The sequence below is a fragment of the Camelus ferus genome, chromosome 3 (genome assembly GCF_009834535.1).
Source record: "Camelus ferus isolate YT-003-E chromosome 3, BCGSAC_Cfer_1.0, whole genome shotgun sequence".
In the NCBI taxonomy this organism is placed as follows: Eukaryota; Metazoa; Chordata; class Mammalia; order Artiodactyla; family Camelidae; genus Camelus; species Camelus ferus.
Genome location: NC_045698.1, coordinates 112,450,806 through 112,472,877, shown reverse-complemented (window position 1 = coordinate 112,472,877; position 22,072 = coordinate 112,450,806). Strand labels below are relative to the sequence as shown.

The window sequence follows — 22,072 nt, the reverse complement described above, 5'->3', positions numbered from 1 at the left end:
GTCACTGTTGAGTATCTTACAGCTTCGATGCCTTATTCTTAGAGCTCGGAAAGCCCCTAAAAGACTTTTTTGGTGGAAGGTGAATTTATCTGCTGCTGCCCCACCTTTTGGTCCTTATATTTTTCTTTCCTAATTCCTAATCTTTGCAGGCAGAGATTCTGCCCTGCAGACTGACAACTTTGATAACAAACATTCGGCCCCTTCCAAAAATGCATCTGGGCTTCCTTTTTCTTTTATATTTTAATTTTCGAACAAACAAAGCAGCAGCCCAGGACCCTGAGCCAGGCCTGAGTAGGGCATGGTGTTCGTTCTTGACTGGATGTAGAAAAACAAGGCTCAAGAAAGAGCTCATTGTGCAGTTTCAAACCGCAGGGGCTGGCGTTCCTGGTGTCCAGTCCTCTCCGTCTGGAATACGCTGGCCCTCAGGAACTCACCAGAGCTTCTCCAGCTCCCAGATGGTCAGGATGGGATCCAGTCTTTAATGGGGCCCAGTTGGCACAAGATTTACATCCTGGGAAGAGAGCCAGGGAAAGTTTATTTAAAAAATAAATTACTGAAAAATAAATAAATCAATCAACCCACAAAACCGAAGGTAGTCGAAGGATAACGTGTTTATTTTAGCCTTTTTTCTCCCCAGCCTGTTATTTTGAAAGATGATCTTGTTGCTGTTTTGTTTTGTACAATTAACTGCATTGATTTAGGGACCTGGTGAGTTTCTTGGTCAGAAGAATTGGGCAGTATATTTTTGTGAATGGTTAATGAGGATACCAGGAAGTCTGTGGGGGCAAAGTAAAAAAAAAAAAAAAAGAATTTTTTTTTTTTCTTTAGTAAAAAGATTTTTTCAGTGGGGTGATATTGATGGTATCTTTTTGGTGGACTTGTAAGGGACTTTATTGCATCTTCAACCTAATTATTAGCGGTGGTGAATAACATCACGGTATTTATTCATTCAATGTTCCTCAAGCGTTTGTTGAATGTCTCCTAGTTCTGAGGCACTGTTAAAACTGGAAACATAGCAGTAAAAACAAGAAAGACAAAGTTCACATCCTCATGAGGCTTATGTTCTAGTCAGGGAGGATCCAATCAATAGGAAAATAGATCTATATTCTCTTCTTTGTGTCTATGATGCTGTTGATAGGAGACAAATTTTAGACTTTGTGAAGAAATAGTGCTGACGATTCAAAAGCCAGATTTTAAGTCCCCTATTGAACTCAATTCCTGAGACTTTAGTTTCAAAAGTCTCCTCTGACAGTCATACATAAAATTTATCTTGGGGAATTCACATGACCTAACATACTTTGCTAAACATCGGTTGAGTTATTTTCTTGAAGGGACAAAAGGAAACCAGAATGTTTGTGAAACAGTAAGTGTTTCCACGGGCTTTGTCTCACGTTCCCTGAGAAATCGTATACTGCCTTGGAGACAGGCAATTCTCGGGAAGGAAACAATCTGTGTTACGAAACCCAGAGAAGTCTGATTAGGGAACAAACCAGAATTCACTGAGGAGCTTGGGAGAAGAGCTGGCGTCCCCTGATTTATGTCGCACCCACTTCAGGGGACTAGAGATGGAATATGTAGGTTCAGCCAGCACAATCCCCAAGAACATTCAACTTATCGTAATTCAGCTTTCTTTGGGAACTCCAGAAAAATATTTTTCCAACACTACGTTTAATTACAGAAAGATGAATGCTCCCGGGTGGAAGCAACCTAAGTTTGCTTGTGTGGTCACTTCCCCTGTGGTGTCTCTTTAAAACCCCTTGGTCGATTTGGTTTCGAAGCTTTAATTATGCCTTTATGCTGCAGTTTCCTTGTTTAAGTGTCTGCTTTCTGTCCATCACTCAGCACCCCCTGCCTATCTCAAAAGAGATGGATAGTATTACCCTAATTGAGGAGGAGGGAGAATGCTGTGCGGATTATTAATGCATAAATTAAAAAATTAATCTGGAAAGTGCTTTAGGATCCCTAGAGAAGCTCTACCAAACACAAAGCATATTTAACATTATTATCAGTGCTCCCACAGAGCGGATAGGAGCCCGGGAGGGGGATGAGCGGGTAAACTGAGGCACGGAGGGTGGCAGTGGGTGAACGGGCCAGCATACATTAGAACCCAGACTCTTGGATGAGTAATATCTAGAAACCACTGTCCCCTTGCCCACTTAAGGCTTTTTCTAGTCATAAATATTATTTTTCCAGAGAATAAACTTCTCCTTTCTTTCACCCATTCTCTTTAAGTCTTTGGACTTTTTTTTTTTTTTTTTTTTTTTTTTTTTACTTTTTAGTGTTGAAAGTGATTAAGGCTAAACTACTAAATCCTAAGGCTAGTAATGAAAAGTCACTGGTGTGCTCTCTAGTAATCCCAGTTATTTTTTTTAGCTTTGTGGCTTGGAACTTCAAACTGCATTTATTTCATATAGTTACACTGGTTGGCATACACGCAGAAAGGGTCATCTTTGGTCATCTTAGAATTGCTCTTTTGTTTTGCTGGGAAATGATTCACGGCCAGCCTCTCACCAAGTGAGAAAGGTTATTTTGAGGACCCACCATGCTCCCAGAACCTCTTAGGATGTAGGGGAAGCTGAGGACCCCGTCCATCCGGTCAGCAGCGGAGGTAGAATGAAAAGTACAAGTGCCAGGAATTATGGGAAAACAATACACACCAGTAGGGAGGGGCCGCCGTGGCTATGTACCTGGGTCATCAGGCAGGCAGACTTGATGCTTCTGATCGGTTCCTTGATCATTTTTGTTAACCTTTCCTGAAGTTCATTTTTCACATCTGTGAACCAGCTAATTCCCATGCCTGCGCCTAATACTATAGGACAGATATCACTGGAGGAGTGTTTCATGGTACTTGGCACATGGTTACAAGACAATGAAACATCATAGCAGCTCAGGTCACCGTCAAGGTCGTCACCACCATCCACTTAGTGTGAGCTAGAATGACACAGATAGTAAGTGCTGCTGGGTCTCAGAGAGGACAATGATTCTCAAGACCTGCCCCCTTTCCCCAGAATTCTTCAGCATGTCTCCATTACTGCTTTAAAATGCTGGATACTCTCATTTACCCACCACCGGGTCCTACTTCTGATCCTGCAGGAGACTTTTATAAAAACCATTTGGAGAGTTCTCCCCCCTCCCCCATGCCTCTCTTCTGGACTCTCAGACTTTGCAAACTGCCTCTCTGGGTTTTGCTTCCACCTCCACGCATCCTCCAAGATGCCCAGTGCATGCACAGAAGGAAGGTTTGCTCTCTCCTGTTTCCCACTCTGTCAAGGAGGGGCCCATCCCCCGCCCCCATCGTCTGCCTTTTATCTCTTAGGGTCACAGCAACTTCACGTTGCAGCCAGAAGCCACAGCAAGAGTGCCTTGCCTGGCCCACCACTTGGGACTCTTCTGCACTTGTGCTCCGAGTCTGGAGAAGAGAAAATGCTCACACAGGCAGCTCAGAGGGAGCATAATTGCTGTGGCCAGCAAGTCCTTGGTGTGCTGGCCTCCCCTGGGGTCTTGCAGAGACCATGTGTGTGTTTCTTTCATTGTAATACCACACTTTAAAATGATTTCTTCTGATTATAACATTGATGCATTCTTATTGCCGAGAAGTTTGAGAATTTAGGGAGGTGTGCTGAGGGAACTATAATTACCTATAACTTTACCATCTGGTGGTAACTTCTCTTGACACTTTGATTTTCCTTTTAGTCTTTCTTCCATGCAAATTTATATCTAATTCTTATATAATCACATGCAGTACATACTGCACAAAAGTGACAGTTTTCTACCTTTGATTTTTGTATTTTTCTCGTAATATAAGTAATACCTATAAATGTACGAATTTGTTTGTTCCAGAATTACTTATGTGATTATTATTTCCTGTGCCAGCACATACACACGTACACACAAACACGTGAACACAGAAATACATGCACACACATATGAGGAAGAAGAGAGAAAGAAGACAAATCACATCTAATTCATCAGTCCAGAAATAAACACTGTTAGCATTTAGCATTAATCTTTCACGGCCCACTTTTTTAGTATTGTTTAACCATTTTTTTTTCTTTATTTCATCTTATCCCTTCTCACTAGAGTGTGAGTCACAGACCCTTAGACATCTTCTTTTTTTTTACCACTTATATGATATCTGAGCAGTGGTCTCATGCAGGGACCTGAGTGCTGGGCCAGTTGGATAATTAATTTTAAGAGCAACTTAGGGAATGAGAGTTAAATATTATCATGTTAAGAACAGTGGACACTTGTGGGGAGAGTATAGCTCAGGATTAGAGTGCCTGCTTAGCGTGCACAAGGTCCTGGGTTCAATCCTCAGCACCTCCAATAATATAAATGAGTAAATAAACCTAATTACCTGCCCCCCCCCCCAAATTTTTTTTAAAAAAAGAAAGAGAATAGCTGGTATCAACCTGGCCTGAAATCTGATGGTGTTCCTGGCTCTGGATACCTGTTGTAAATTTGTAAGTCCACACTGAGACATAAAAATAAACTAGGGTGCATATTTCTTAAAAAAAAAAAAAAAAAAAGAACAGTGGACGCTTATGGATAGGGATTACTTCTCTTAATGGAATCAAACATCTAGTCGAATTCTGGCCTAATTTATACAAGCATTTATTCCAGAAATATTTTGGAAATATCCTGTAAGTAAGGCACTGAGTTAAATATTTTAGGGGATACAGATATGAGTTAGACCCTGTTGCTGAGCTCACGGACTGTCTAATGGGAAAAAGATGTGTAGGAAAATCTTCACATACTTAAGTAAAGCAGGATGCTAATCGCTGTAGTATATATGCCATTATTATATAAGGTCTCACAAAAGTGCAGGTAACTCTGACTCTTAGGATCAGGTAAAACAGATTGGAAGAGACAGCGTAAGTAGGGGGATGCGTAGCAAGGAATGGCACGAACAAAGCAAAGATGGTAGGCGAGGCTGTGCTTTCATGTGTGCACATGGCCTTGTGTCCAGAATGTGGAGCGGTGGAGTGGAAGTGTACCAGAAAGGGTGGTCAGCTGTCAGGCCTTGGAGTGGCTGAGCACTGTGCCAAGGAGGCCGGACTGTGTACCGTACGTAAGGGGGCAGGTGAGGGTTTGAGTCAGGACATGGCATGATGAGGCTGATTTGAAGACGGTAATTCCAGGGGAGAAACTCCACGTAGAGAGAGATCATTTAGGAAGCAGTTACAATGTCGCAGTAGTCTGAGTAAGAAATGGTGACAGCCTGAACAGGAGAAAGCAGCAGGGCAAGGAGCCAGCGGAATTCAGTGGAGGGAAAAGCCAACATGACTGAAAGAAAATTTGAAGGGAGAAGAAAAATCGAGATGACCCTAACTTTTCTATTTTGGGTGCTTGAAAGGATAGCGTTCCCTAAGCTGAGGGAGGGAACACAGGAGCAAGAAATCCACTTATAGGTAGTAAGATGATAAATTTAGCTTGGGTCATGTTGAGATGGAGGTGGCTCTAAGACATGTCTGCAGAGATTCTGTTACTCTGTTGCTAATAAAAGTTTGGTGCTTGGCAAAGAGATCAAAGTTATCAGTGTAGATTTGAAAGTCAGTTTAGCTCAGATGGCTGAGCCACTGAGTGAACGCAAGAAATGTTAAGCAAGTGAAAAGAGAAAAAAAATATAGAACAAAGCTTGTGAAATTTCTACAATTAACAAGTTGGCAGAAAGGAAGAGTTGGCAAACAGAACAAGAACCGATGAATAAGAGAGGAGCTCTCGAAAACACTTACAGGCATAAGAGAAAGATTTTCTTCCTACTGTTTCAAATGATTTTAGTTAACTTTCATGACCCTCCACTTTTCTCATCTGGCATACATATCCCATAAGGATGAGTTTTAAAAGGTAGCGAATGTGAAAATGCTGTGGTTAAACCATCAGACATTCTGCAGGTCTTAGGTCTTACAATTAGTGTCACAGAAGCGAAGAAAGTATAAACTTCCAAAAAGGAAGAAGGTAGTGTCAGATGCTACAGAGTTTCAGAAGACTATTTTTAGTCCCACTTGTTTGGTTTGTGATTTAAGGAAGTTAAGTCAAAAGAGTGGACCTGTTCATTCTGATCACTCAGAATAGTGTTTCCCAAAGCGTGGGGGTGTGTCCCTGGTTGTACAGGAGACACGTTTGGATTTGACACAGACATGAAATAGAACTGAATCACACAGTGAGAAAGTTATTCTCCTTCGGTTTCCCTTTTTATCCTTCTGATTTATGTTAAGGGAGACAGTCTCAGTTGGGGCAAAGAAGTCTGTAACTCTCTTCACTAGCTGATCACCCTTTTCGATAAACCCACTCAGTTCATCGACATTATCTAGCTAGAATTTAACAGCATCATTAAGATTACCATCTGCAGTACCTTCTTATTTTGGGAGGGGATATCATTTGCGATAATAATATAAAATTTCCTCATTTCCTAACATAGAGTTATTTTAAACAAAAAGTTAACCAATAATAAAATGTTAAGTACATAATTGTTTAGGTGGAATGTGGATGTGGCAAAGCTAAGAAAGTGGTATTCCAATGACAGACGTTTGGAGAATTCAGACTTCCCAGAGCCCTTCCTCTTTCTGTTACTTAGACTGACTGCCTCAGTTCAGCCAGGCTGGAACAATGTGGGAAATTCATCCTGAGATGGCAGGAGGGGGTTGAGGGTAGATCTTGGGTTCTAGACTCCCAGATCTAGACCCTGTCTTTGTCCTAAGATGTTGCGTCAATTCTTGAAGCCACAAGACTTTTCTAGACTTTCGTGTTAGCTGTTAAAATGTGAGTGTTTGTTTTCTTTTTTAAAAAATATTTTTATTGAAGTATAGTCAGCTTACAATGTTGTGTCAATTTCTGGTGTACAGCACAATGCTTCAGTCACACAGGAACATACATATATTCATGTTCATATTCTTTTTCACCATAAGTCATCACAAGATATTGAATATAGTTCTCTGTGTGTGGGGTGGGAAGGGATAAACTGGGAGTTCGAGATTTGCAGGTACTACTGTATATAAAATAGATAAACAACAAGTTTATATTGTATAGCACAGAGTGTTTGTTTCAAATGATTACCAGCATTCCTTCCAGCAGTCAACTCTGTAATTCTTTGAGTGATTAGTAAATAAGCCTCTGCTTTCAACTGAAAGACGTTAGATCAAATGTTTCGCTTCTGTAAGCCATTGATACCACGTGTCAGTGCTTGAGACTTTTCCCAGACAAACATCCACAGCCGGGAAAACATCAACAAACCCATCCTCTAACGGCAATTCCAATCCTACTTCATTTGTGAAGGACAGTTATTTCGAGAACGAATCTCTGCTCTCGTTAGGGTGATTGATTAAAATTGAAAATGAAATTGTAAATGAAAATTTGTTTCAATTTCCTGAGCTGAATACTTCATGCCAACACTCCACTCTCTTAAGCAGTTTCTTTGCAGTCACATCTAATCAATTTATAAAGCCCGGGAATTTTGTTCCTTAGGGTAGCGACTCATAGGTAATAAGTTCTTGTACTTAAAAAGGTGTCTCTGTTGCCTATTTACTGATACCTTCCTAGCTTTAAAATGTATTTCCCCTGAGAAAAGGGAGGGCAGGTGTGAAATATTTTCTAACTGGCTGAAAGTTCTCCTAAGTATTACTGCGAATTATGGTTCCTCTCCATTCCAAGTAACTCTTAAAAATAGAAGCACGCCACTTATTTGGAATACAACTACATGGCAACTTCCACCATCAAAAATACAGCCAAGGTCCAGACAGTAAATGAAAAATGGATATAGCGTGTGGATAGAGGGAACACACACACACACACACACACACACACACACAGTCTTTAGGTCTGAAAAATTTGAGTTGGTTACTACCTTTAAAAAGTTTCCATGTGAACAGTTTCTTCTTTATGATTAGATAGGAAGTGTTTGTCCCTGTCATTCTTGGAGCTGTATCAGGGTCACATTTTGCTCTTATTTGCTCTAATGAGGGTGATTTTTGCACAAGCAATTTCACAATTTATGATTCTGTTTTCACATCTGAAAAAAAAAAAGGGATAAGAATACGTAAGATCATTCTGAACACATTGGTGTTTGTAAGTAGAACCCTCAGCGGTGCAGTAGATTACCTCGTAGGTACTCAACAAGTGTTAGTCCCAACATTTTAAAAATGCTCTCTGAACAGCTGAGATTAAACATGCACTTGATTTTGGAAGATCATTTTTGCTGCCCTCCTGACCCTCTTTCCTTCTCCTGTTCTCTATACGATAGAGTAAATGTGATTTCCCGATTTCAAGGCTCACAGATTAGAACAGCAGTATAGAAGGTGCAAAGGACACCAGGAGGGAAAAAAAACAAAGAGACTGAATAAAATAGAAATAATTGAAAACTCACAGGCACCCCAGGGCCATTGGGTACAGGGGCAGTCAGCCTCTTACACCTCAGGAGTCACGTAGGGCTTTCTAAGATTCCAGCAAGCTAAAAAGAAGGGGTGTTCCGAATGACAATCTTGATTTATCAAAGCTAAATTAAATTATATAGACTTTGCTTATTTTAGAAAATGTACAATGCGTTTTGGAAGAATTTCAGTATGAAAATGTCAGAATCTTAAGTAAATATTTTTTTGTGTGCTTTCACGGGTAAACCCTTAGCTCTCCAAAAAACTCAGCCGTGGAGAACTCAGTCTCCAGGCGCTCCGCGAAAGCATGGTGTTACTGAAGTCTCTTTTGTGTATTTCCAGCAAATTAACTACAGGTCCACACGTTCGATGGACGAGGTTAGGCTTGTACAGTTACTAAGTTAAAATGACTTTTATGCAGGTGACTTTTTCTTTATGTTTCAAGGGAGAGCATTTGACAAACATTCCTTGTGGATTTTAGCAATAGCAACTTCCTCTCATTCTGTCCGCCAGGACTCTGTGCTCGGACAGTTCACCCAGGCAGGACCCATGGCTGGCATTGTCGGGGTTGCCTTGACTCTCACGGTGTCTCCTGTAATTCTCCGGGCAAAACATTTGAATTGGGCCTGGTTTGCATATTGAAGCAAAAGCCCTTTCTAAGTTATGAGAACAGCAGAAGCATAAGTTAGCACAAACTCAAGTGATCACGTGTCACATACTGACTCGGTACCACAACATTGAGCTAAAGGAGTTGGAACGGAGTCAGGAGTGGGCATTGCACACACACCATCGAGAGAGCACGCAGAGTCCAGCACCGTCAGAGGGCAACCAGTCAAATACCAGGGCTGGCGTTTTCAAAGAACCAGATAATGCCAGCTTTATGGCCATTAATAACATTTTTGTTCTATAAACAAAGATAAGAGTGCTAAAAAATAAATTCTGCTTTGCAGTGTACTCTGATTGCCGACAGGGTTCAGAAATGAACTTTCTCACTGTGCACGTGGCGTTGCATAACAGACTGCTGATCACCCTCTGGCCCCCTCCCCAACCTTCCTTTTCCCTTTTATGGATAGTCCTTAGCTCTGCCAGAGCCGTCAGCTACCCCAGGAAGGCAAATTCTTGAGTTTCCCCTTTAAAGCTCTTTGATTGTGCCTTTGGTAGTTAACGCACCAAATGGTCTTCAGGGGCATTACATACGTATGCTCTGCAGCTAATCAGGGCGCCTCGGCCCACTGACTTCCTACCTCTGCGCTTTGCACGTGTTTAAGGGCTCAGCTCAGACACCAGGCCCACCGGCTTCTGGAGAGGCATGACAGAGCTCAGCTCTGATTTGGGTGTCTGCTTCAAACAGAGATTTTTCCAAAGGATTTCCTGTAGTAGATAAATCATTTCATAAGGCCAGGTTCACTTTTCAAACCAGGAAGCTGAGCGCCTGCCGTGTGGGAAAACTCAGATAAAGTTGTTATGGCTGTGCTCAGAGCACTTGTAAATACTGTTGTCAGTGTCTCTTATACAGGTTTCATCACGATTGTATTTAAACAGTGACAGGTTAATTACGTGCTTTAAAGCTATGTTTATTGATGATAGGAGAGCTGTGAAATGAGTCCTTTCCATACTGTAGTGACAAAGTCTTTTTCCCCCCAATGTCTTTCCTAGTTGATCACCCCTCACGCCATCCGTGTGCAGACCCCTCCTCGGCACATCCCTGGTGTTGTAGAGGTCACATTGTCCTACAAATCCAAACAGTTCTGCAAAGGGACACCAGGAAGATTCATTTACACAGGTAAGCACTGCTGAGGATGGTGGGAACAGCGGCCTTGGCCTTGTGGGTCTTCTCTTCCATCTTGTATACGGTGTGCATTTATTCTAAAATCTGGTTGTTGTTAAGATCCACTTTCTCTCTCCCTTTCACCCTGTGTGTGACAAAATGAGTTGCTACTATTATTATTGTTGTTGTTACTTGAGAATTCATCTGGGTGTGTCCACGTTGAATGACGGATCAGTCTCAGTCGTTGGTTGGGTCCCCAGAGCAGCAGCCTGAGAGATAAGAAGGGTGTGCTGGGCAAGCCGGAGTCTCTCTGGATGTTAAGCCATCTGTGTTGGGGTTGGTTTGCTTCGTGGAGTTAGGGATGTGATTTAATGCACAGCACAACTCCCTTCTAGCCTGGACATAGCATTTGTATTAAAGACAATTGGTAATTTTCATATCTAATTCTGGGTTGGTGCTGTCCTCGCCTGGAAGCTGCGTTTGGCTCCCCTCCCCTGCCCCCTGACCCCTACCACCCAAAACTGCCTCAGCACATGGAGCTGCCTTGCAGTAAGAAGCCAGGGTTATGGGGTGAATGTGAATTTCCTCCCATCAGATGGAGGGAACCAGGCAGGCTTTCTGTGGAAATACATCAAGTGCACAGTCCAAGTGCTGTTTAAGAGATCCTCAGATTGTTGTGTGCAAACCATACACTCAGAGATCTTTTTTTACAACTCGGATTCTGATTCAGTAGCGCTGGGTGGGACCCGAGACTGCATTTCTGACAGGCTCCAAGGTGAGGCTGATGATCCCGGGGACCACCCTGGGAGTGGTGTGGCATTCTAGGTCCTCTGCTCAGTAGCACTCAGCGGTGGGTAGCTGTCTCCAGAAACTGGTCCCATGTTTCCTTCTTCATGTCATAAAGGACCACGAGGCCAGATTAAGTGCAGGGTATATGTTGCTTTCACACCAAGAGATTCCAGGGCATGAAAGCGTAACTCTGCTAACACGTCCTCATCGAAGCCATGCAATTAAATGGACTGATTTTATTTTGCTGTGATATTTCACCTCAAAGCATCTTCCCTTTTGTCCTTTAATACTAGGGACAAAAGCAACCGTGATTCCTGGTGACTCTCTTTCTCTCTCCTGCCTCCTCTCTCAAAATTATAAAAAAAAAAAAAAAAAACAATTAATGCATCCTGACCCTTGGAAATGCCTCCCAGCCCTTTAAACAAAATGCAGGTTTTGGTGCCTGCCTGACGATTAGTTTTAGTTAATTGAAAATTATAGGATTGACCCAAGAGGAAAATTTTGTTTGCACTCCAATCACTTTTACAAATTAAGGAAAATTACCACAATTTTGTTTAGCTAAGGTTTCACACTGAGTTCAAGAAATTAGCTCAGCCATCCCAACCAAGTCAGCACTTTGTCTGTGAGCACTTGAAAAAAATAATAGTCTATCTGGAGTTTTGTGGTGTATACAAACGAAGCATACAGAAAGCTATGATGCTTTATAGAAGTAGGCCAAGTGGTTTTAATTAGGCTCATTGGTTCAGCGTAAGTTTTGAAGAACAATCTAACTAGCAGATTAGCTGTTTCTTTTAAAGCTAGGATTTCTTGCCATTCATTTTTCCCATGAGAACTTCCACATAGCGCAATTTTTTTTTTTTTTTTTACAAGCCTCATTATGGGCCTGCAGGAAAAGGACCAATTGAAACTTTTGATACTGTAACATTCCCCACCATCATTCCAATGGATGGGAGTTTTCACAATGTTCTTCACTGAACTCGGTGTTCTGGAACATATTACAAAACCGCAGAGGCCAAATGTTTTCTCTGAGGAGTTTGGACTCTGTTTTTGGCCGAAAACATTTAGGCCTCGCTGGCTGCTTATTTACTCTTGCCATTAAGAACAAGAAAAGGAGAAGAAAAAGAAGAAGAAAGTGCGCCTGTGGTGGGCGGAACCAGAGGCAGTCAGGCATGATTCCGCTTTGGTGACAACGTCCCTCCCATTAATGGTTCCATTTTGTGGTCAGGTCTCATTTAGAAGAAATTATTTTTAATCAGTGTTCAACAAAATATCCCCTTGAGCCACCTGGCCATAAAAGTTTAAAAAAAAATCATCCCCATTAAAATTACTTAAGTTCTCAACAATAAATAGCTGGGAGAACCCGTCATTATTGAGAATGGTTTTTAACCATTAAAAAAAATTGCCATCAATTTAAAAAATCACATCTTGGAAAACCTGTATCAGACAGGAATTAAGATGAAAGATGAAAGCAGCCAATTTGCGAGTCTAGCAAAGGACAGGAGGATGAGAGAGAAAAATCCTGGGTGTGTGTGCACGTGTGTGGGTGTGCGGGAAATTTAACGCAGGAAAAGATGCTTCTGCTGATCTTGCCTCAAACTGGGCAACAGACATTAAGTGTTCTAGGAGACAGTCTCACCTCTCCCCGTGTTGGAAAAATCAACTTTTGGAGAAATTGGTACACAAACCTCCCCATTGATTTAGGAGGCTGTTTATAGCCGCTGTGACATTACATCATTTCTGACAAAAGGGAATCTCTCTTAATCGGTGAACTACACGTGGGCCGGTTGTTCGTTATCATTAAATGCCCCTACCAAGGGTCACGTGTTCGTGGCAGGCGCTGCCTCGCCTCTGTGGATCGCTCAGTTTACCTCTCTGCCTGTCACCCCCTTTCTAGTGAAGGCACAGAGGTGGGTCCTGAAACCTCTCGGTCTGTACATCCGAGCAATCGCTCAGGTCATTGTAAACATGCAGCCCTCTTCCGTCCACCCGCAGAAGCTCACGTTTCATTTTCTTTAATACCCACAGCGTTTCAAGATGTGAAGCTTGGTTTTCTGCAGGGGGTGAGCCAACTCTTGTTTCATAGTGGAATATCACTTGGAATTTTTCCCTTTAAAAAAAGAAAATGTCCTACGACTGAAAAACAACAGCCCAAACTCAGGCACTGTTGTTGTTTTCTGAGTGTGTGTGAGAGAGTTTGGGTGTGTGTACGTGGCAGTCTCTAAAAATCTATAATCAATGAAAAAAAAAAAAACCAAAAAACCCCACACAGCTGAGCCAGAAACAGCCTGGCTTAATCTATGCAAATAAAGGCAGACTTTGTGGGGAGGGAGGAAGGAATTTGGCTAAACACAGATTGCCTGCAAGCTGGCTCCACTTGTCAGAACGTGGGCAGGCTCTCCATCTTTGGTGCTTCAGACCAGGGACACGTGAGGAATTCTTAGCTGCCAGCTGTGCGCTTCTCCCGTGTCTGCCCAGTGAATCCCAGCTCAGTAGCGCTCCCCAGATCCGATTTATCCTGGCCAGGTCTTCTTATGTAAATGCAGAGCAAGGCTGACTTTACATTTTGAGTAATGTTTTCTCATAGAAGGAAACAAAAACTCCTCCTCACGACAGGGCTGTTTTCCAAGCCCTCAGTGCAGTGGGAAGTCAATCCCCACGAGCCTCCGCTGCCGTGGACCTCGGTGGTCCTCTTAGCTTGCTTTCCTGCAGTTGTTACATCTTTCAGTAACCTTGGGAGCTGATCAGAAGACTCTCAGAAGCCTTTAGCTGCTTCTTCAAGGTTCTTAGAGTTGGTTTTTCCCCGATAAGAGGTCGCCAAATCCAGATGTACCTTTTAACTTTCATTCCAATTATTTCTCCGTCGGCGGGTTGCTGTCTTTGGGGAAAACAAGACTGGGGAAATGGGCCACCAGGACACTGGACCAGGTTAGCTGTGCGCTGGGGTCCTATACTGCCTGCTCCCCCAAAGCTGGTGGAAGCCCCCGGGACTGATCATCAAGTCCATTAGGTCACACCTCGGAACATTTCTACTGCCGGGTTCTCCTGTTCTTAACATTTTCCACAAACTTCCTGTCCCTGTGGAAGGACTGAACATAATCCTTGGATGTTAGACTAAGAATTAACTTTGAAATAAAAATTCTTCCCTGTTTGTACCCCATGCCCACAATGACTTTGCATGTAGGAGGGACCATGCTGGCTGGATATTTTCTGTGAAACTTGATGACATGTAGCATGTCTTTCAAGTTTTCTTTTTTTCCTCCCCATTTCTCTTGTATTCACCCTCTGTCCCCCTCTCCCTTCTTCCTTCTTCCCTCCTCTCTTTTTTTTCATTCCTCCCCCCAGCCTTTCCTCCCTCACGTCCAAGGAGACAATGGAGCATAGTTGTTGAATCTTTGGATTCAAGAGATGATGGGTGTAATTCAAACTCTCAGCTATACCGCTTACCAGAGAGGTTGTTTTTAGGGCATGGGATGATGGCTGTGAACCACAGTCGCCTCATCTTTACAAGGGACTAATAACTTGCTGGGTTGTTCTGAGTACAAATGTCTGGAAAGCACGTAGGGTGCGCTAGCGTGAGCACTTAGCCGTATGTGGGTAGTTTCCATTAATAACTGATGACCATTATTATTCATTCACTCACGTGTTGCTAAGTCCCTACCGTGGTGTAAATATTTCACATGTATCTTCTCCATCATTTTCCTAGAGGTCTAAGGGATGTCTTTTAGGAATTTTAGAAACAAAACTATAGTGATCAGTAAATTAAAGAAACAAGTAACACCAATCAACCATGCATACACAAAAGTACAGTATAAATAAAGCAGCAAGAAAAAGGGATTTATACATGTGAAGATAACAGTTTCGATAAAACGAGTAACTTTCTCAGACATAGCCTCAAACAATAAATATTTTAAGAAGGCAGCCCTGATTTATAAAGTCCTCAAGCTGCTGATTGTTCAGGAACAAGAACACCGGTTTTCTTATTGCCATCCCAAATTCCGAGCCCTCCTCTGGAGGCCGTAGTAACAGGGGTACAGTCTGTCGCCAGCCCCCTTCAAAGTTGTTTAGGTTATAACCAGCTTCGACTTCAGGTTTAAGAAGTTTCAGGCCAGAAAGCTCTGTTTTTAGTTCTTGGAAACCTCATGCACAAATGAAGGTTGCCACCTCGGGGATAAACAAAGTCGTAAGTTTCAGGGAGAAGTGGAGAGTTTGCACCTAATGAATCTGTTTTTAGCCTCTTCTTACACGAATCCATTGCCAGGTGAAGCTTTCGAAAAGCCACTTTCCTAATGTTGCCCTGCAGAGAAGTCTTCCCTGTTTGTTCCCCTGTGTGTGTGAGGTGGAGCCCACGCCCCCTGGCCTGGCCTTCACAGCCCCCGTGCTTCCTCGACTCTTCTCAAACCTGTCGCCTCGCTGTGCCTCCGGCTCGCTTCATATTTAGCAACAGTGGACGTGGCGAGTCCCCTCTCAAATCCAGTTCAAACGCTTGTTCCCCTCTGAAGGGTTCTCGTGCTGCTTGCAAGCGGCCAGAGCGCTGGCCCGAGCTCGGGGAGGTCTGTGTTGTAGCCCCAGCCCTGCTGCCCGCTGGCTGTGGGACGGAGGACAAGTTGCTGATGTGGTCCAGGCTCTGGTGTCTTCATCCCAAAATGAGGCAGTTGGACCAGGTGACTTTGACATTCCCTGAAACTCATCTTGATGAACTGGAAGTCTCTGTCCTTAGATCTCTTTTGTCTCATGTGCTTAGGCTGCCCATCCATCATTTACCTCCTCGTGCCCTTAGCTCTCTTCTTCTGTTCTTACTGGACACATTTCAGAAAGCCCACAAACTCCTGGAGGGAAGAGCTACCCTGCCCTGATCTTACACTGTTCTGCCCGCTGTGTGGAAGCACCTTGACAAAGTGTCTTCCTTGCCATAGGTGTTCCCTAATAACTGATTGACACATTGCCCGGGATCAATGGGTCCTCATTGATTTTTGTGCTCCGGATGGCACGGAATGTAAATAAGAGCTGTTAATTAAGAATCTATTCCTTTTAACTTGAACTTACATGCAGAGAACACAGTAGTTGGGGTTTCTGTTAAAGAAAAAAAATGGGATTGGATCTATCTTATACTCTTCATTGTTTTCATCCATGAAATGAGGCTATTTTAACAGTGCCAATATCTAAGAAGTAAATTAGTCAGTGTGTGTGATGGACTCCTGACAATGCCTGGTACAGCATGGGTGCTCCCTAAAAGTAGCCTCAGAAAGAGAGACACAGACAGCAGGCATGCTTCTCTTCAAAATCCAAAGAATCGGTTGTTAGAGCACATTTTGGTTGGTATTATGTATGTGCCAGCTTTCATCTGATTAAAGAAATTATTTCTTTCTAGGCATTAGAGGTGGAGGCAAAAGAGCCAAGTTCTAATTCTGACTTTATGATTTTCTTTGTTACTTCATCCACTCATCTCACAGATGTTTGTGGATTGCCTGTTCTGTTCTAGGCAATGTTCTAAAACAGCCGAGTCAGTGTTCTAAAACAGCGTTGAGAGCAAAACCAGACACGGTCCCTGTTCTCATTGATCCTGTCATCTGGGAGGGAACATGGATATTCATAAGTTTACAACTCCAAACCCGCTAAGTGCCCAGAAAAACAGGAACAGAGTTTCAGACAAGAATATAAGAGGAACCCCAACTGGTCAGTTAGAGACATTGTCTCTCAGATGAACATGCAAGAGCTGTGATTCGGAGGGTGATTAAGAGTTAAACTGGCAGTTCGTGAAGAATGGGGGTAGGGTGGGGTTGGGGAAAGAAAATGAGTGTTCCAGCAGCAAGACGCATGTAAGAAGGCTCTGAATGGGAGGAAACGTGGCATCTTGGAAGGCTGTAAAAATTCCAGTGAGGCTGAGAAATCAAGGGAGCAGAAGAATGGTGAGAGAGAAGGCTGGAGAAGTGGGCAGGGACGAGCGTGCGCAAAGCCTTGTAGCCACGGGGAGGGAGCTGAGTTGTCCTCTTAGGAGCAACAGGCAGTCGTTAAAGTGGACAGGTGGACATAACCAGATTTTCATTTCAGGGGAAAAAACAAAAACAGAAACAAAAAAAACTCTGGCTGGATGGAGCTTAGGAAACCAGGACAGATGTTGGAAGGGAAAGAGATGCAGTGACTTTAATCTGGGTGGTAACGGGTAGAGGTGAAATGAAGTGAGGGATTCAACGGGTGTATAAGAGGAAAAGTGGACAGGACCTGGAGACAGGTCAGACGTGAGGGTAAAGGGGATGGGGGCTCAGGCTACCAGAGTTTTGGACTCCCCCCGACTTAATAGACGGTAGGACCACGACTCCTCTGGGCATCCCCGAGGGTCTTGTGAGCATCAGTGAAACAATGGGCTTGAAAATATTTCGTAAAGAGTGATATTCTACGCAGACGTTATTTGTTATAAAGACAGGACTGAGCAAACCCAGGAAGAATTGGGGAAAGGAAGGCAAGAAAGTGTTTTCTTTTACATCAGATTGTTCTCACTTAAGATTCAGCAGAAGGGGGGCTGTGTGATGAACACTTGACTCGCAGTTTCGCCTTAGCAGTGTCCTAATTGGAAAAGACCCAAGAAGAAAGAAAAATTAACAGGCTGCTCCTGTCCACATGTCTTGAATATTACTCCAAATGAGCCGCTTACACACAAAGAAAAGAATTCCAGGCAGCGGGAATGTTTATTCTTTCTGCTTTTGTGATCCAAAGGCTGAGTCCCAAGCCTCTTCTCCTCCGCCAAAGGGAATTTTTTTTTTCCACACACTGGGACTGCACCTGATGTGATGCGTGCTGATGTGATGGGTGACCTCGAGCCCACTGGCATTTATAAAGTTAAACAGCATGGGTGGGGAACCGGGGGCAACAGGCAACAGGAATCACTAAACGTACCCATTGTATTTCTGTAACATCGATAAAATGAAAGCCGTTTCTGCAAAGAAGAAAGCTGATCTGAAGGACGCGTGTTATTTTGCATATTTTATGTGCATCCTTTCCAAGAAATACGACCTTTATTTCCTATTTGGAGTGGAGAGTAATCAGGGCTTGAGTAGCAAGTGTAACTGGATCATTAAAAGGGGTATTTGCACTGACATTAGAGATCTAAGTGGCCACTAGGCCTTATATACAACCTTGGCTTTTTCCTGTCTACCCAGAGTTAATAAGTGATAAGGCCAGGAGAGAGATAAATCACAGAAATCCCTGTCCAAAGAAAACATATTGACTACAGCCAAGCAAATAACAGACCATAACCAACGGCCCCATTCATCATTCACGTAATAGGGATATAAAGTGTTTCCTACCAATGAGACCGTGTAGAAGGGAAAGGCAGATAAGCTTCTGCGATCTAAGGCATGTGATTTGGTTATTAAGGGACATGAACTATTTGTCACATGGCTTTAATCTTTAAGATGTGTTGCCATTTCTAAACTATAAATTTCTAGTCAGGGATTAGAAAGCCATTAAGCGTAAAGGTAGGGCCTGAACTTCATATGCATTCTGGCCAGCGTAATACAATACTATAAAGTCTTGAGCCTCTAATCTATTTAGAATAATATAACATGATTTAGTTTTCAAAGCCAATAAACTATTTGGAGGTTTTCAAGGCTGTTGTTTTTTTGGTTTTTTTCACCCAGCATCATGATACATTAACCCTTCAGGTTTTAAAACTCCGTTCGTTGAAACTTTAATATCCTGAGCGGGGCGGGTGGGGAGGGAGAGGAAACTAAATTTCTTGCTGTTTCTCCTTTCCTAACATTTGTCCCCAGTGTTTGATGGGGGGTAATTCTGTTTAGTTTGTCCGTGTTTACAACGGCGTGGACCCTAGTCTTTCTGTTCGTTGTTAACTGAGTGATGTGGCGCCCACTGGACCATTCAGACTTGTTTCTCTTTCCTTATCGCAAAGTTGCCCATGCTGATTTCAGACCGTTTAGGAAGCACCATAGAAAATAATTAAAATCATATTAAAATTGCCCACATTTCTACCACTTCTTTAAACATGAGCAGTACATGTGAGCTGTTGATGTTACTTTAAACAGCATATATCTTGTCTTTTTCCTATTCCTATATCTGCCTCATTACCAGAACTGGATAATATTACATAATACATAATATTATGTATTACATAATATTAATTTGTCTTTCACTTTATGTATCATCAACATCAGGGCATTATGAATTTAAAACAGTTTTTAGCATCTGATCATCATTTCACACCTCAGTGGAATCTCATCATTAGATCCTCATCTTAAAGCATTGAATCTGGGTTCTTGTCTCTTTGTTCCTGAAAAACCTACAGCACAGAGTCATTAGCCCACTGGTTGGGGTTGGTCAACCACCCCAGATGACTGAGTGTAGGTAGCTCTGAAGGCTTCATGTCTCAGATGGCCTGAGTCTCAGAGATTGGGACCAGCTCCCCATACATCCACCCCCAGCTGTTGGTTCTCAACTTGAACCATCTCTTGTGGGGGGGAGCACTGAATTCTGCAAATTTCCCCCCACCCTTGTGAAGCTACTGTACTTTCCATAAGTGAAAATGAGACCTCATCTAACACAGCGAGCACAGCTGAAACTTCAGTCCAACATTATACCCATCAGAGGGTCAGCGTAGGCCCCTTCCCACACCATCTTCTCCAGGATAGCCACACTCCCGCTGGAGCTTTGAACTTCCCCCTTCTCTCCTCTCTCTGCTGACTTTCCACCCTGTGGCTTCCAACAGGCTTTCTTGACTTTATCCTGTTGCTTCCCCCTGTATCCCCCTGTTTTTCACCCTATCTTCTCTCTCCATCTTCTTCCTGTCAGTATGACTGGAGTTACTGGAAGGTGAAACATTCTTTCCCCTGAGAATCTTTGTAAGGCGGATTCTATTATTGGCCCATTTTAAAGATTAGAACACTTAGAAAGGGGAGGTACCTTATCCAGGGTGGTGTAGTTAATAGATGGAGGAGCCAGGATTTGGACCCTGCACAAAGGGTCCCATGACCTGCAAAGCAGTGAACCCCCCAAGTGTTACTCATTTTGGGAATTATGTGAGCCCCTCAAACTAGGTTTTTGGGGATGGAAGAGTATGGGCATTTCTAGGGCAGGTGAGGTCTGATGGGAACTGGGACCTTACATATTTTGAACAGATCATCTTGTTGTGAACATAATGCGTGCCCATATAGAAGAGAAAATTTAAAAGACACAAGAATATGAAGAGATCTGTGATTTAATCCCTCAATCACTGCTCATCTTTTTTAGTCTTTCTTTCAGTACGTTTTCTTTGTGAACTCTTAGATATTTTTATCAGAGTGAATCACAGTATATGGATATAGTTTTGTATCCTGCTTTGTAATTTCGATTGTAAAATGAACATTTCCTCCGTCAGTTTGAATTCTTCCTGAATGCATTTTAGCGGGTATGTAATAGTCCACGTTGTGGCTGCATCGCAGTGTAGCTGATCATCCCCTACCATTGGACAGCCACGTCTTTCCTGTCACAGGACTTTTAACATATATGCTAGAATAGGGCGCGACTTTGAATATAAAGTGTTCCCTCATTTTTTTAACCGGAAGTTTTCTGTTTTAGGACCAAGTTTTCCATATACATATTTCTAGATACCAGTGAATTATCAACCGTCTTAACAGTGTTTCACATGTTAACATACATAAGTAAACATATTTAAAAACCACATATGTAATTTACAACATTTACAAATATAACTTTTTCCACTATCAGTGTTTATACTTTTGTTCAAACTTACTGCAGCCGTCTTTGAGATCAGTGGTTTTCTGTTTTGTTTGTTTTTTTTTTTTCATCAAAGCCAGGGCCATTTTTAGTGCCACCATATTCTCTTCTGTCTTTATCATGTAAGATCTTCTTTTTGAATCTGTGCATAATGCTGCTTTCCCTGGAAATTTTATCAAAGCCCTAACCTACCATTGGCTGTATTGAAATCTCTAAACATAACCAATTCCAGCAGAGTTTTTAAAACCGATCTTTGAAAGCCTTGTTTTGAAGAATGGTGGTGGTGGTGGGAGGCCTAGGGAAAATGACGGCATTTAAGTAAATTTCCTCGGAAGCATGACCACATTTATGTAAGTTTTCTGTCTCCCTTGTTGTTTCTACCTCTCCAGGTGACCTCTTGAGCATCACCAGACCACCCCTGGATTCTTGTTGTTTTGTGCCCCAAACAGTACTTACTTTAAAAATAACGTAATTGGGAAGCACCTTGTCATAAGAGAAACATTAAAATTATTCAAGTATGTAACCAGGGAACCTTTTTGTTTTAGAAGGACATTCTTTCATATGTGTCAGCACATCGCTCCATCTCTGCTGTCGGTGGGTCATACACTGTGTGTCATCCTTGGTGTGAGCTGCCTACTGACCCTACTGACCACATAGTACTTTTTTTTAAGCTAATATATGTATATTTTGTAACTGAAGTACAGTCAGTTACAATGTGTCAGTTTCTGCTGTACAGCACAATGTTCCAGTCATGCATGTACATACATACATTCGTTTTCATATTCTTATTCATTAAAGGTTATTACAAGATGTTGACTATAGTCCCTGTGCTATACAGAAGAAATTCATTTTTTAATCTATTTTTATATATGGTGGCTAAAATTTGCAAATCTCAAACTCCCAAATGTATCCCTTCCTGCCTCCCGTTTCCCCTAGTAACCTATACGATGGAATACTACTCAGCCATAAAAAAGAATTAAATAATGCCATGTGCACATAGTATTTTTGATTTAAAGAACCTTTCAAGTGGACCCTGTATTCTTCATGGCACTGAAAGTGCAGGTGGAAACCATCCCATTGATGTCAGACTGGAGGGTTTCTGCCCAACCTCTCAACCGTGAGGGGGCATAGACAGAAGCTGGGACTCCCTAAATAGTGGGCAGAAACAACAACAGAACAGACTTCCCCTTGCACCCACTGCTCTTCAGGCTCCAAGTGTAACTGTTCGTCTTTTTCCTGTTAGCATGTCTGTGGTTCATTTCTCTGTATCACGAGTGGAAGGTCTGACCTGCCGGGCAGAGCCACCTGGGATCAGCCTTGGTGGTTAGTGTCAGGAAGTCTCAGCTCCCAGAGAGCATGGAGTTAAATTCAGCCTTTGTTTAGTGCCAAAAATACATTCACTCTGCACAGCATAAGGCCTTTCCAG

General features: G+C 42.6%; 1 protein-coding gene across 8 annotated transcripts in view; it reads left to right on the top strand.

Moving 5' to 3' along the window:
* The window catches only part of EBF1 (EBF transcription factor 1), a 397,534-nt gene that overhangs the window by 290,972 nt on the left and 84,490 nt on the right, over window positions 1–22,072 (top strand). For all 8 annotated transcript variants that reach the window (XM_032477200.1, XM_032477206.1, XM_032477205.1 and 5 more), the window contains exon 10: window positions 10,023–10,149. In XM_032477200.1, the coding sequence (XP_032333091.1) occupies window positions 10,023–10,149 (127 nt within the window). The remainder of the gene's footprint in view (window positions 1–10,022; window positions 10,150–22,072) is intronic.